Source organism: Strix aluco, chromosome 5 (genome assembly GCF_031877795.1).
Source record: "Strix aluco isolate bStrAlu1 chromosome 5, bStrAlu1.hap1, whole genome shotgun sequence".
Taxonomy (NCBI): domain Eukaryota; kingdom Metazoa; phylum Chordata; class Aves; order Strigiformes; family Strigidae; genus Strix; species Strix aluco.
In genome coordinates this window covers 65,478,702-65,491,118 of record NC_133935.1, presented here as the reverse complement: position 1 = coordinate 65,491,118, position 12,417 = coordinate 65,478,702, and the positions used below count along the sequence as shown (strand labels likewise).

Sequence of the window (12,417 nt, the reverse complement as noted above, 5' to 3'; positions counted from 1 at the left end):
CATTCCTGACGCGTGAAGTTTTGTTATTGCTGTTTCACTTATAAATAAAGCCTACAAATGATTCAAAAGTGCTAAGTACTTAATAGACAAGAACAAGGAAACTCCTTTGTCCTTGTGTGCTTTCCACCTAACAAAAGAATGAAAGGTGGAGCATGGGAGCAGCACAGAGTGAGCCTGGTGCCTACAAGTAGCTCTTTGCTCCACACACTGCTCTGGTTCACTCAGCACGATGTCTGGCAAAACACGGTGTTACTAAGGATGGGCTAAGGTGGGCTGGGACCAAACAGTGATAATTTTAAGCAGGAGAAGCTTTAAATCCATGAGTTTCCTATTAGGATTTTATTTGGAGGCCATGCAGGAAGAATAGATACGTGGATGAAAAAAGTGTATTTTGTTATTGTGCTGATGTGGAGAAATCTGGACTTTCCAAAAGACTGAATTGTGTGTATCTGTTCTGTACAGATTCTTGAACATTTTAAAACAGGAGGACTAAAGCAATAGCCATGATGATTTTTGCCATTATTATTCAGAAAGCAGGATATACTCATTTTTATCTTCTAGAAATGTAAACAAAACATGCTTGTGCATTTCATGACTTAGAAAGTGGAAAAGTATAAAATATCCACATTCATGGAAGAAGTGGCATCATGGATTTTTTTTCTGGCACTCTTTGTTCTGCCAGAGCTGATGCAAGGAGATTTTAATCTATTTTTTTACTGTACCAGAAACTTATCTAAAACTCACATAGCCTTATTTTGTAATTAGATGTTTGAGAACTAGTGGTATTTATATTTGCATGTGATTAACTTTTAAAGCACTGTGTACAGGGTTTTTTGCTTTTAAACTAGCCTGGAGTCAATAAATATCTTCACAAACGTCAATTTGGTCAGCAGTAAAGAGGCAAATAGAAACTAATGACACTCATCAAGCCTGTGGCATAAATGATTTATTGGACACAATCTTTTAACACTTTTTATAAAGTCAATACAAGGGAAAGAAACAGGTTTCTTATTATGGTAAACTGTATTTGTACTGTCAGCATGTAGTGATTTATGACAAACCTGTGGCCAGGATTAGGATATTATTAATGGGGGAAAATAGAAGGCTCATTAATTTTTTATACCCACAGGTAGAAGACATGCAGTGGGCTAATAGACAACACACTCATCCAGCATCTGTCTGCAGCCTGCCCTGTAAAGCTGGGGAAAGAAAGAAAACCGTAAAGGGAGTGCCCTGCTGCTGGCACTGCGAACGCTGCGAGGGGTACCATTACCAGGTGGATGAATTCAACTGTGAACTGTGCCCCATTAATAAGAGACCAAATACCAACCGTACAGATTGCCAGCTTATCCCTATAATCAAACTGGAGTGGCATTCTCCCTGGGCCATTGTGCCCGTCTTCATAGCTATTCTTGGTATAATTGCCACCACCTTTGTGATTGTGACATTTGTCCGGTACAACGACACACCGATTGTCAGGGCCTCTGGACGAGAGCTCAGTTATGTGCTCTTGACTGGGATTTTTCTCTGCTACTCCATTACTTTTTTAATGATTGCGACTCCTGATACAGTGGTCTGCTCGTTTCGAAGGATCTTTTTAGGACTTGGCATGTGTTTCAGCTATGCTGCCTTGCTTACCAAAACAAACAGGATTCACAGAATATTTGAACAAGGTAAAAAGTCTGTCACAGCTCCCAAATTTATTAGTCCAGCTTCCCAGCTGGTGATCACTTTCAGCCTCATATCAATGCAGCTTATTGGAGTCTTCATCTGGTTTGCTATTGATCCACCACATATCATCGTAGACTATGGAGAGCAAAGGACACTTGAACCAGAAAATGCCAGGGGAGTTCTCAAATGTGACATTTCAGATCTTTCTCTCATTTGTTCCCTTGGATACAGTATTCTCTTGATGGTCACATGCACTGTTTATGCTATTAAAACAAGAGGGGTTCCAGAGACCTTCAACGAAGCAAAACCCATTGGATTTACTATGTACACAACCTGCATAATTTGGTTAGCTTTTATTCCAATCTTTTTTGGTACAGCCCAATCAGCAGAGAAGGTAAGTGATGATAAGTTTACAAATCAAATACTATCCTTTTTCATCTCGCAATACTTATAACACTACAGTATTTTCACTCTTACAAATGAGTAATTCTGAATGATAATTGCAAACAAACTCTCAGAATTCACAGATAATAAAATATATGATTCTAAAGGTAAGCTTTCTATATTTTAGCACAAGAAACTGAATGTGGTTATGGTGTGGCTGGCATAATAATGTTGACATTTTCTCAATATATGCTTAAATGACTGTTTCTTCTAACGTTTATTATTACCCTTCAGTGATGCTCTAGCCTGTTTCGTGAAGCACTATAAATCTTTGTTATCATCCACAGATCTGATAGAAATGGTTGCATTTCAAAAGTCTATGAGGATCAACTTACATTTGTCTAAAATAATGAAGAAGAATGCCTGGGCAGAATGAAAAGAATTACTTTTCTCTCTGTTTGACACGTATAATTTAAAAAAAAAAAAACACAACAGAATAAGAGGAGTGATTGAAGTGTGTGTAAAATCATATGAAGCATAATTCACTAATTATTATCTCAGAGCAAAAATAAAACATTTTCCTGATCTTTTAATGAGAAATTAAATGTTGCATATTTGGATATATGTTATTCCTTGTTCAACTGGTATGGATCTTTCCTGATATCAGTCATGGTGAGCAGTACAAAACATGTCAGACATTTAACTTTCCTTCTCTCAGTTCTAATGGGAAGGCAGAGGTAAATGTCGACTATGTGAGTTTTTATCCAGCTGATAGTGGTGAAAATGACAAGTTAGGTAGGAAAGAGCAATAATACTAGCATCAATCTTCAAAACTACAAATCTGCGAGATTTGAAAAATCTTAAAAATAAGAACTTAAAGTAATCAGTCTTTTCCATAAACTCTTTCCCCTTTTCTTGTAGCAGGTGTTTTTTATAATGTTTTAAAATATACATTTTAATTTAATTGGAAAAGTCAACATGTGTCCACTTATAATTGCAGAAAGTTTGACATGTCTCCAGTTTAGAGGGCACTCTTGCCTGCAGAATTAAACAGGTCTGTGTAGCTTGATAGTAGACCTGCTAATTCAAGCAGAGGAACTGTATGGGAGACTGAGTGTGGCAGAAAAACATTTCCTCACTAAAAATTGAAGTAAGCAGGCTTGCTGAATTGGATCAGGCTTGATTTCCATGGCCTTTTTGATTCAGTCAGGGGAAGCGAGTACCAAGGTAATGGCATATCATGGATACAGTTAGTAAAGATAAAAAATCCTGTTTGATATAGGAAAACATGTTTAGGTGAATGGTATTTAAATTCTGACTTTTTGATATGTGTAGGCTTAAGCCAGAAAAATATTTTGTTATATAAATACATGGTACTTTTTGGTTTAACAGCTTGGGCCAATCAGTTTTATGGCAAGTACCTATAACAAAAGAAATGGTTTTCTGAGTATTGAAACACTGAAAATATTACTTGGCTGGCAACTATGCAGTGAGTTTTGATTTACATCATTGCCTCACCTTGGCTTGTAGTAAAGGATGATTTGGTTTTGTCCTCTAATGACAAGATTAATGAACACCTCTTTTGCAATTCTTTCATGAAACCGAGGACTGAACACGTAAGTTATACTAAATCACACAGCTTCTAACACTAAATTTCACTTGTTAGTTGCCTTTTTTTTCTAAATGAGTTGTTATTCTTCAGATAATTACTTTCACAAGGAAAAAAACCAAATTAATGTGCTAATACAGTAGTTCTGTAATTCACATAATTCTTTTCACAGTGCTTCTACATTTTGCTGAAAATAAAAACATGTTTCTACACAGAGTCTTATGGACATCATCATAATAGTTCACGTATTCACACAATTAAATTGTTTATCTGAATAGGACAAAAATGTAATATCTTAGTGCACACATATATACATTGTCTGAATAAACTCAAAGTTGCTTGTAGATTTCTCACTTAATGCATAACACCAAAAGAAGCATTTTAAAAACAAACTAACACATTATAGAATATATTTGAAATTGGCATTATGATATTTTTTTGTTATGAAAGAAATAAAAGAAATGAAAGACAAAATAAACAGACTTTTGCTAGTGTAGTTGATTTTAGAATCCTGAATTTTTTTTATGGCTTGAGTTTGTTCAGAGGGAATGGAGCAATAAGCTGGGGAACTTAAAGTGCTATTTAAAAGCAGTGGTTCCTTTTTTAAAATGTTGACAGTAATACAATTTAACATAGCATTCATTACAAGCCAGGTGTACTTCCAACTAGCAATTCATTGAACTGCTAGCTTTAGACACACTTATGTTTGCATAAAGAGTAGTTAAAACTTCTCAAAAATATTTTGAGGAACTTCTGTTTTCCTAAACATCTGTAGTGCTTACAACAGCAGAAGTCATTACTCATTTTTTGAAAGAGAGATTATATTTACGTAATTAACTATTCCATGAACACAGATTAAGTAGAAAGTGTCTCGAGAAGCTTTTATTTTTATTTCACTGTCAAAATTTTTCAACCGATAAACAAAAAAATAAGACCGGACCATTAATGCTAAAAACAGGTGTCTGATCCAAAACTCATAGATTGTCATAGAAAGGTTATCTTTATACTTAGTGGCCTTTGTATCAATTCCCAAAAGTGTAAATTTGCTAAAAGATTCTGGATAGAACCTCGAGGACTATAAGCATGTACAATCAGCACAAGTCCATAAACTGAGTGTTGGTGTCCATCAAACTTCAACTATGCATGATAAAGGACATGTAAATAAGCATAATTACCCTTCTGCATACAGTTTGTGAATCTTGCTGATATGTTCTTGCTGTGAAGCACAGGATGGGAAACTCCTCTCTCCTCACTGTGCATATGAGGAACCTTGGGCCTCTAGGTGGTTAATACAGCTGAGTTTAATGCCTGAATTTGCATGGTGTGACACAACCATAAGAGAAAACATGGTAAAAGTTAAGGTAACTTGACAAGACTCAGTGGGAATATGTTGATTTATAGTCTTGACATTTGTAACATTTTTAACGGTCCTTTATAACAGTCCTTTATGCTCTTTCTACTCATATATATTATCTCAGTTTACATGTAAGTTTAAAACTAAAACAAAGTTCAAAAAACTACTATGTAATATTCAAGAAATTAAAAACAATATATAACTATGGCCAATTAACAAAAGGTTAAAATACCAATCCAAAATAACTTTGCATAACCCAAACTTGGTGGCTTTTATGATACTCCATGTTTATTGTTTGCCCTTAATCTCAAGCAGCAGAATATAAAACTCCTGTGCTATTAAACATGCCATATTTAGATTGTCATTTCTACAGATATTCTGCAGAGAACAATAAGAGCATTGACTTTAAGTCCTGTGTGATTTTTTTGTCGAATTCATGATTTTGTCCATTCATGATCAAGTCTGTTTTGACAGATGCTGCTTTACGAAAGGAACCCAGTACAAATAGTTAAATTATTCCAGTGTGTCACTGAACTGAATGAAAAATGTATCATAAAAACACCAGTTTTCTAACACTGTATAAATGTCACTTAGGTACTTTAGAGGTGAAGGAGTGAAATTCTGTCAGAAAACATTCTGTGAATATAGCCTTCAATCTATGTCATGTGTGTGACATGGCAAAACACTGGAAAGTACTGGGATCATCTGGAATAGAGATGTCTGAAATGTCATGGAATGCCACAGAAGAAAGACTGAATTAGCAGAGTGATTAAAACAGATGTTTGATGAACCTCTGGGTAAAATTAAGTTACAACAGCAGACTGCACAAAACCCAGCTGAGGATAGATGACTGTCTAAAGTACATCCCTATTTGATAAACTGAACTTTTAAAATTTTCTTCCTTTTACCAGTTTTGACAGGTGGTTAAATCATGTTCATTTACAGATAATAAAGACATCGTTTATTATATTAATCTGGAAATACTCTGTTTTGAATTAGAAGATGAATACTTGTTTCCCATACTATGAAAGAAAAGAAGTTGTGCTTTCTGCTAAGGAAAGAGGACCATAGAAAATGCTGAATGATTTCTTCCTTCTCCTCCCACCGGAAGCAGTTGCAAGGTGTAATCTAACAAGACAGATAAATTTTAACATTCCAGTTATTCTGACAAGTTCGTTCTCTTTTCATAACTTCAATACAGGCAAAACAAGTTGTAATGTATGCTAGAAATCTTCCCATAAATTATTATCCTTGTGATCTTACTATTCCAGCTGTTTTCATCCTGGATTTTTTCATGTGCATCTTATGCTTATATCCAGCATTTTGTTAGTAAAATTAAAAGAAGATAGAAATAATTCTAAGAATATTCCAATATTAATTTGACTTGTAAACTACTGCTGTAGTTGTCAAGAGGAACATATTCAGTTCTCAGTGGGAGGGAGAGGTGGTTCCATCAGTCTAGTAAGATATGTATGCTCTCTAGCTTACAAAAGCATCTACTAATGACAATTCAGGTAGAGACCACTTACTTCCCCCATATTTCTACAAAATTTATACAAATCACCATTTGTGTGTGTGTGTGTGTGTGTTTATGTTATGAATTCTTGGCTAAATGTGTTCCTGCTACTGTAAGAAAACAAAGCATCTTAATGATCCCTCAGACTGTGTTAATGAAGCAAACTGCACTGAGCCTTTTCTTCACCTCGAAGCATTCTCTTCTAATCCTGATCATATTCAGAGATCTAGATCTGCAGGTAGTCCATGCAGTACACATCACAGGAGAAAGTCCAGAAAGACAACTTATCATGTTAGTATTTCTTCCATTTTATGAATAATGTTTGGCTTGATTAAACTAGAATCTTTAGTGCCAACGCTGTGCATAGCATGAGAATTAATCTGAGGGATATTTGGAACAGTTTCTAATTTTCATTACTACGGGATCCAAAGTTAGAAGCCTGCTGAAGCAAGACTCAATTTCTGTGTTATTGATTTTTTCAGACTCTTTAGAATATGGGAGGACCTGCAGGAATATAACAAAAGTATCAATACTTGAATTTTTGCATGTTTTGGAACATAGAAAATTAGATAAAATTCACCAGAAATATCCCTCCCATTCACTGGAAATCGTATGTTAAGAAAGGAGAAGCTTTTCATATAGTTTTCTTATTTCATGTTTTTCCAAACATAAATATTTCATGAACTAAATTATTTCTAAATTTGACCATTTCCTAGGATGTGTGACCCAATCCTTAGCAGAAATTAGGACTTTGTTATTCTGCTGTAGAAGCAGAATGGGAAAGAAAGATGTGAACAAGAGCACAACTGAATTGCAATTTATCATCCAGTCTTCCTCTGCTCCCTTTCCCTCTGTGAGGGAAGCTTCTTGCTACTTGCTTATCTCTGAGACAACATGTTTCCCTCTAACTAGTGAAGATATTCATTGCAGTACATGGACATTGCTGGGTCCACCCATTGGCTGAACAAATCATGGTTGCAGCAGCCCCACAGATCTGTTCTTCCCTCCTCAGCCTTCCATGAGTTGGTACAAGAGGACAAAGGAGTGGTCATACTTCTCCAGTGTGGCTGAATAAACTGAAAAAGGTACCCCTAATGAGAAACCAGTTAATTATAAAGGTCCTCTTTTCTTTCAAAAGTCGCTTTGTGGGAACTCCTTCCAAAAATTGTTCCTTAAGAAAAGTTTCCCTGTTCCCACTGGAATTACAAGTGAAAATTATGAAAAAAAAGTTTATTCGCTAATAAATGAGACAAAATTGATGGATTGGGTCATTTAAAATATTGTGGGCATTTAGAAAGCTTTTTTCAGTTTCAACCTTTTCTATCTTTTTGAGTTTAAATTGAATTTTAGAAGCAGAGCAGTTTTGATATTGGAAGAGGATAATTTCACAACTTTTAAACTGTTCCCACTTTCTTAAACTGAAAAATGTCTGAACTGATTGTTAACTGTAATGACAGACTTGCATTTAAAAAACATTAAGCAGCTTTCAGATGAAGTACTTTCTTAGAAATTAAAATATACTGTAGTGTAATTATCTGAACTTCATTAGATTAACTAAGAAATCAGAAGGGATTACTCCAGTCAACCAAGTCAATCTCTTGTGCAAAAAGATATCAAGTTCTGTTCACTTAGATGCTGTTCAGGCTCATTTTGATAATTTAAGATCATAGCGTTCTTTGTGGGGTGGTCGTCTGCTCCCTTGTTTATCTGCTTTGCTCCAGAAGTGAATGATTAGAGGAAAGAGAGGCAAGTCTCCCAAGTTCTTTCAAACTGTTTTGAGGTGAAATGTATCTACAAAGGTTTGCTGAAACCCCAGTGAACTGAAGAGAAAGGGTCCCTCTGCTTCTTCCGGCTCATGACATATAGGTGTGACATGCCTGCTTAAAGTGTGTGGAAGCTAGGGGGAATTTTTCATTCTGAATGTGCTACCCAGTCAACAAGATCTTGTGGAGGGTTGAATTCAGCTACTTTTTAAAATTCTATCCCCAGATTAGATTTTTTGTTATTCAGCATAGTGTGTACCCAAGTTTCAGCAAGTGTTCTTGCTGAATGAAGGACTTTGTGCAAAGCTAATGCATATGTAATTTTAAAGACTCAACTTTACTGTTTTAAGATATGCCTACAATTTTTAGGTTGTAATTTCATTTCTCTGTTTACTTTTGTATTAATTAAGCCACTAGCATTTTAAATATGTACACTGAGCACTGATTTTAATTATAAATTTATTAGGAGGTATCAGGAAGAGATAAAATATCAGCTTGGATTATTTAATAAAATATAAAACCATTTTTTTTCAGTTCAGTGAGATGTTCATGTGTGCACCTGAAGGTTGTATACTCTGTTCTTTTCTGCATGGTTGTGTGTCTGTTCCAGTATGAGCATTGAGCTGGCGTACCTGGTTGTGTACATTGAAGAGATATATGCACCTGTCACATAATGGAAAACACCAGCGTTTTGCTTGTCTGACATGTTTGCTTCTGGTCCCATGATGAATGATAGCTTCTTTCCCAAAGACAGGAAAGAGCTGCCAGAAAAATTAAATTTGCCTGTGATCAGCTTCCTACCCCATCCTGGTGAATGTCAGAGAGTTGGTAACAGGTATACGAAGAAGGAATGCATGCTAGAGAACTTTAAATAGACCTTTTTGGCTATTTGCTGGCTTCTGTGGTAACTATAATTCTAACTGAGAAGCAGAAACAATTTTGTGAAGCACACATAGATAAATAGCTCTGCCGTCTTCATCTACTTTAAAAAAGAATAATCAGTAATCATAGAGGGCAGCTTGTGAAAGGCCACAAAGGTTTCACAGACATAATCTGGGAAAAAAATTATGCCTTATGTACTGTATTTCTAGAAATCAGATTCACCTCACAAAAATGTTGATCTTTTGGTTCTGATTTGTTCAATGCCAAAAATCTGGTTGTCTTCAACAAATGCAGTTAAAGAGAAATCCTTCCACTTCTATTAGATGATCTCTGCAGAGTAAGAAAAGTATTGCTTTTTGGTATTAAGATTCTATAAACTTTCACAATTGTGTTTCATCTACAAGTGTAACTGTAAGATGGGGTCCTCTATGTCATTATTATGCACAAGACAGCATACAAGTCACTGATGGTTTTGCATAAAAGGTAAATACAATTTATAGTTTAATCCTGCTCTCAACCACTTCATGCCCTGATGGCCAAGCACTCACAAGTGGTGCCCAACCACACTGCGTCTGAAGAGGACCACAGACAGTTTAACAGTTCATTAAAAGCAAGCATTTTTCTTTTGACCAATTGCAAGCCTTTCTGTATGTGACAAAAGTTGATTTGGGGTTTCAAGGGAGGCACATAAAATGTTGCATCATGGTACCTTATAAAAAAAAATGGATTGAGACAAATGCAGCTCCTGCATCTTGTATTGTATTCAGTACAGTCCATTATTCCGCATTCAAAATGAAGGCACGTGTAGCGATTGTTGGACTCTGATGCCTAATAAAAAGTTCGTCCTCACAGAAGTTTATGGGCCTACAAACTCATTCAGGTTTCCATTTCAGACTGAAATCTGGTCTCAGATTGAGACCAGAGCAAGCTGATGTATTACCGATCAATGAATCTTTCAGTGAGTACCTCCAGTGCTGCCCTGTGGCCTGACAGGACCCTGTTCCTTTCAGCCCCCATTCCTTTCAGCCATTGCTTCAAAACAATGAAATGACTTGCACTTTATAAATTCTTAGGTTCCTGGGGCATTGAAAGGAATGATTTAATTCTGATAAAGCAAAAGCAGTTTTAACACAAACTGTATAAAAAATATCTTTAAGCAAATTTATCACTTCTGAAAAATTGAATATGTTTGTAAATATACAGGAAGAGGGTTTTTTTTCAGTTAAGAATGATATGATAAACCCATATACTGGGAAAAAAATGTATCTATGGGTAATAGAAAGTTAATTGCAACTATCTTTTACACTTTTGTTAAGAAAAATAGAAAATCTTTAAATAGAACACTGTTTAGAAATTGGGTCTGAACTCTTTCTGGGATGATCTTGTGAGACTTCTTGTACTTGGTAGCTCCTGCCAAGTTGGAAGCAGTACAAAAATAGCCTTTGTTGTAGCTTTACTAGTGCTTTTACCTTACTGAAAACAAGTAAACACATATATGAAAGACAGAAGAAACAAATTTAAAAGGCTTTTAGCTTAGCTTTGAGTAGATATTCAGCGTCTTGTCCTTCTTATCTGCTACTACAGTAATTCCACTTCTGTATTGGTTTCATAACACTATTAAGATTTTGATCTTACAGATATGATAAAATGCTGTGGACTGGTAAATTGCCATGCATAGCCTGAGCCTTAACAACAACGCATGTACAAGCTCATCACATACCACATCTGCAGCTTGACTCATGATCAGCACCTAATCAAAGCCATATTACCCTATATTTCCTTTAGACTAATACAATTTTCAAGGGCAATTATGGTGACTCAGTTAAAGTGTTATGTAAAGCACAGTAAGTTGATGTGTTTCAGCCCCTTGCAACCATTCTGTTGTTTAAGAATTGTCATAGTTTGTGTAGCTGAGAATATGTCAGTAAGTTGGACATCCAATAAAAATACAAGATCCAGACCAAAACTTTAATTAGCTATAAGCCCAGTAAATTTGTAACAGAATTGATAAATACAATAAAAGTGTAAAACTCCAGGTAGGGGACAGTGAATATTAAATTAATCTCCTAAAGATGGAAATACCAGGAACCAGGAAATGATGGAAGTCTGATTTCACACACACTAGTGAGCTTTATGCTTATTCTTAAAAAGCAAAACTAAATCTAGTATGGGAAAAAATCTTTAATTAGATCGTTAACACTGAATATGCATGTAAGTGTGTGTGTACAAATATTTCATTTTACATAACTGTAAGCTCTTTCTTGCATGAAACTAGAATAATTAGTTTAAAAGGCCCAACAAAAGCAATAATTTCAATACATATGTGACGACCTTCTACAAAACAAAGACTTTAAGTGGTCATAAACCTCTATTTTTCTGAAAGCTTATTTTTCTTTCAATTTACAGTGAAGCTTCTTAACAAGGCATAAAATGACAATAGAGAGATCCATATGAGCTAAGCCAGGAGGGTCAGAATTTAACAGTAGCAAAATGTTACTGTTTTTCCTGGTAATACAGCTAAAAGTAGATTAATTATGAAATATCTTATTAACTTGAGACATGCATTTCAGTATGTACGTACAGTTTGAATTTATCTCCTAAAATGGTGCTTTCCAGACTTCAGAGTGATTTCATAATCAGTCAGTTTACCAGAAACATAATCCTAGTAGAATGGTCAATTATTTTCATGGTGATTATCAAGGTCATGTTTACTTGATATTGTGAAACATATGGATGGGATTAAAGTGATGTTATCAGGCTCATTGATAGAACTGAGGACACGGCACCTGCATAGATCTGTTTTTTACAGAAAACATCCTCTTTTCTAACACAGTACAATAAGAATAGCTGAACAACAAAGGGAGGAAAGGCACAGGATTTCATTGTCCTTTTTTTAACTCCACTGAACTCAGATGGAAAAACGTCAGGTATTCATAGGTATCGTGAATGCCGTTTCAACAGGTACTGCACAACATTTCCCAATTGCAAATCACCAAGGTCAGAAGGAGATTAGAAGAGAAGCGGGAAACTACTTAAAAGCCCGTGTTCAATAGCAGATATAGGAAAAGAGTTTTAGCTCTGAAGCCGAGGAACACATGACATTTTGCAAGTGTCTTTTCTAGTAAGCTAGCAGTTGTAATTGAGTGAGGTATAGCAGAAGAGCTCACAGCAGGCAAAACATCTATCTCGTAATCTAGTCATCAAAAAGACACCGGCAAACCAATGTGGCATGATATGG

At 35.5% G+C, this 12,417-nt stretch overlaps 1 protein-coding gene across 5 annotated transcripts in view; it reads left to right on the top strand.

Moving 5' to 3' along the window:
* The window catches only part of GRM8 (glutamate metabotropic receptor 8), a 362,097-nt gene that overhangs the window by 310,679 nt on the left and 39,001 nt on the right, over nt 1-12,417 (top strand). For all 5 annotated transcript variants that reach the window (XM_074827653.1, XM_074827656.1, XM_074827654.1 and 2 more), the window contains one exon: nt 1,130-2,065. In XM_074827653.1, coding sequence (XP_074683754.1) covers nt 1,130-2,065 — 936 coding nt within the window. The remainder of the gene's footprint in view (nt 1-1,129; nt 2,066-12,417) is intronic.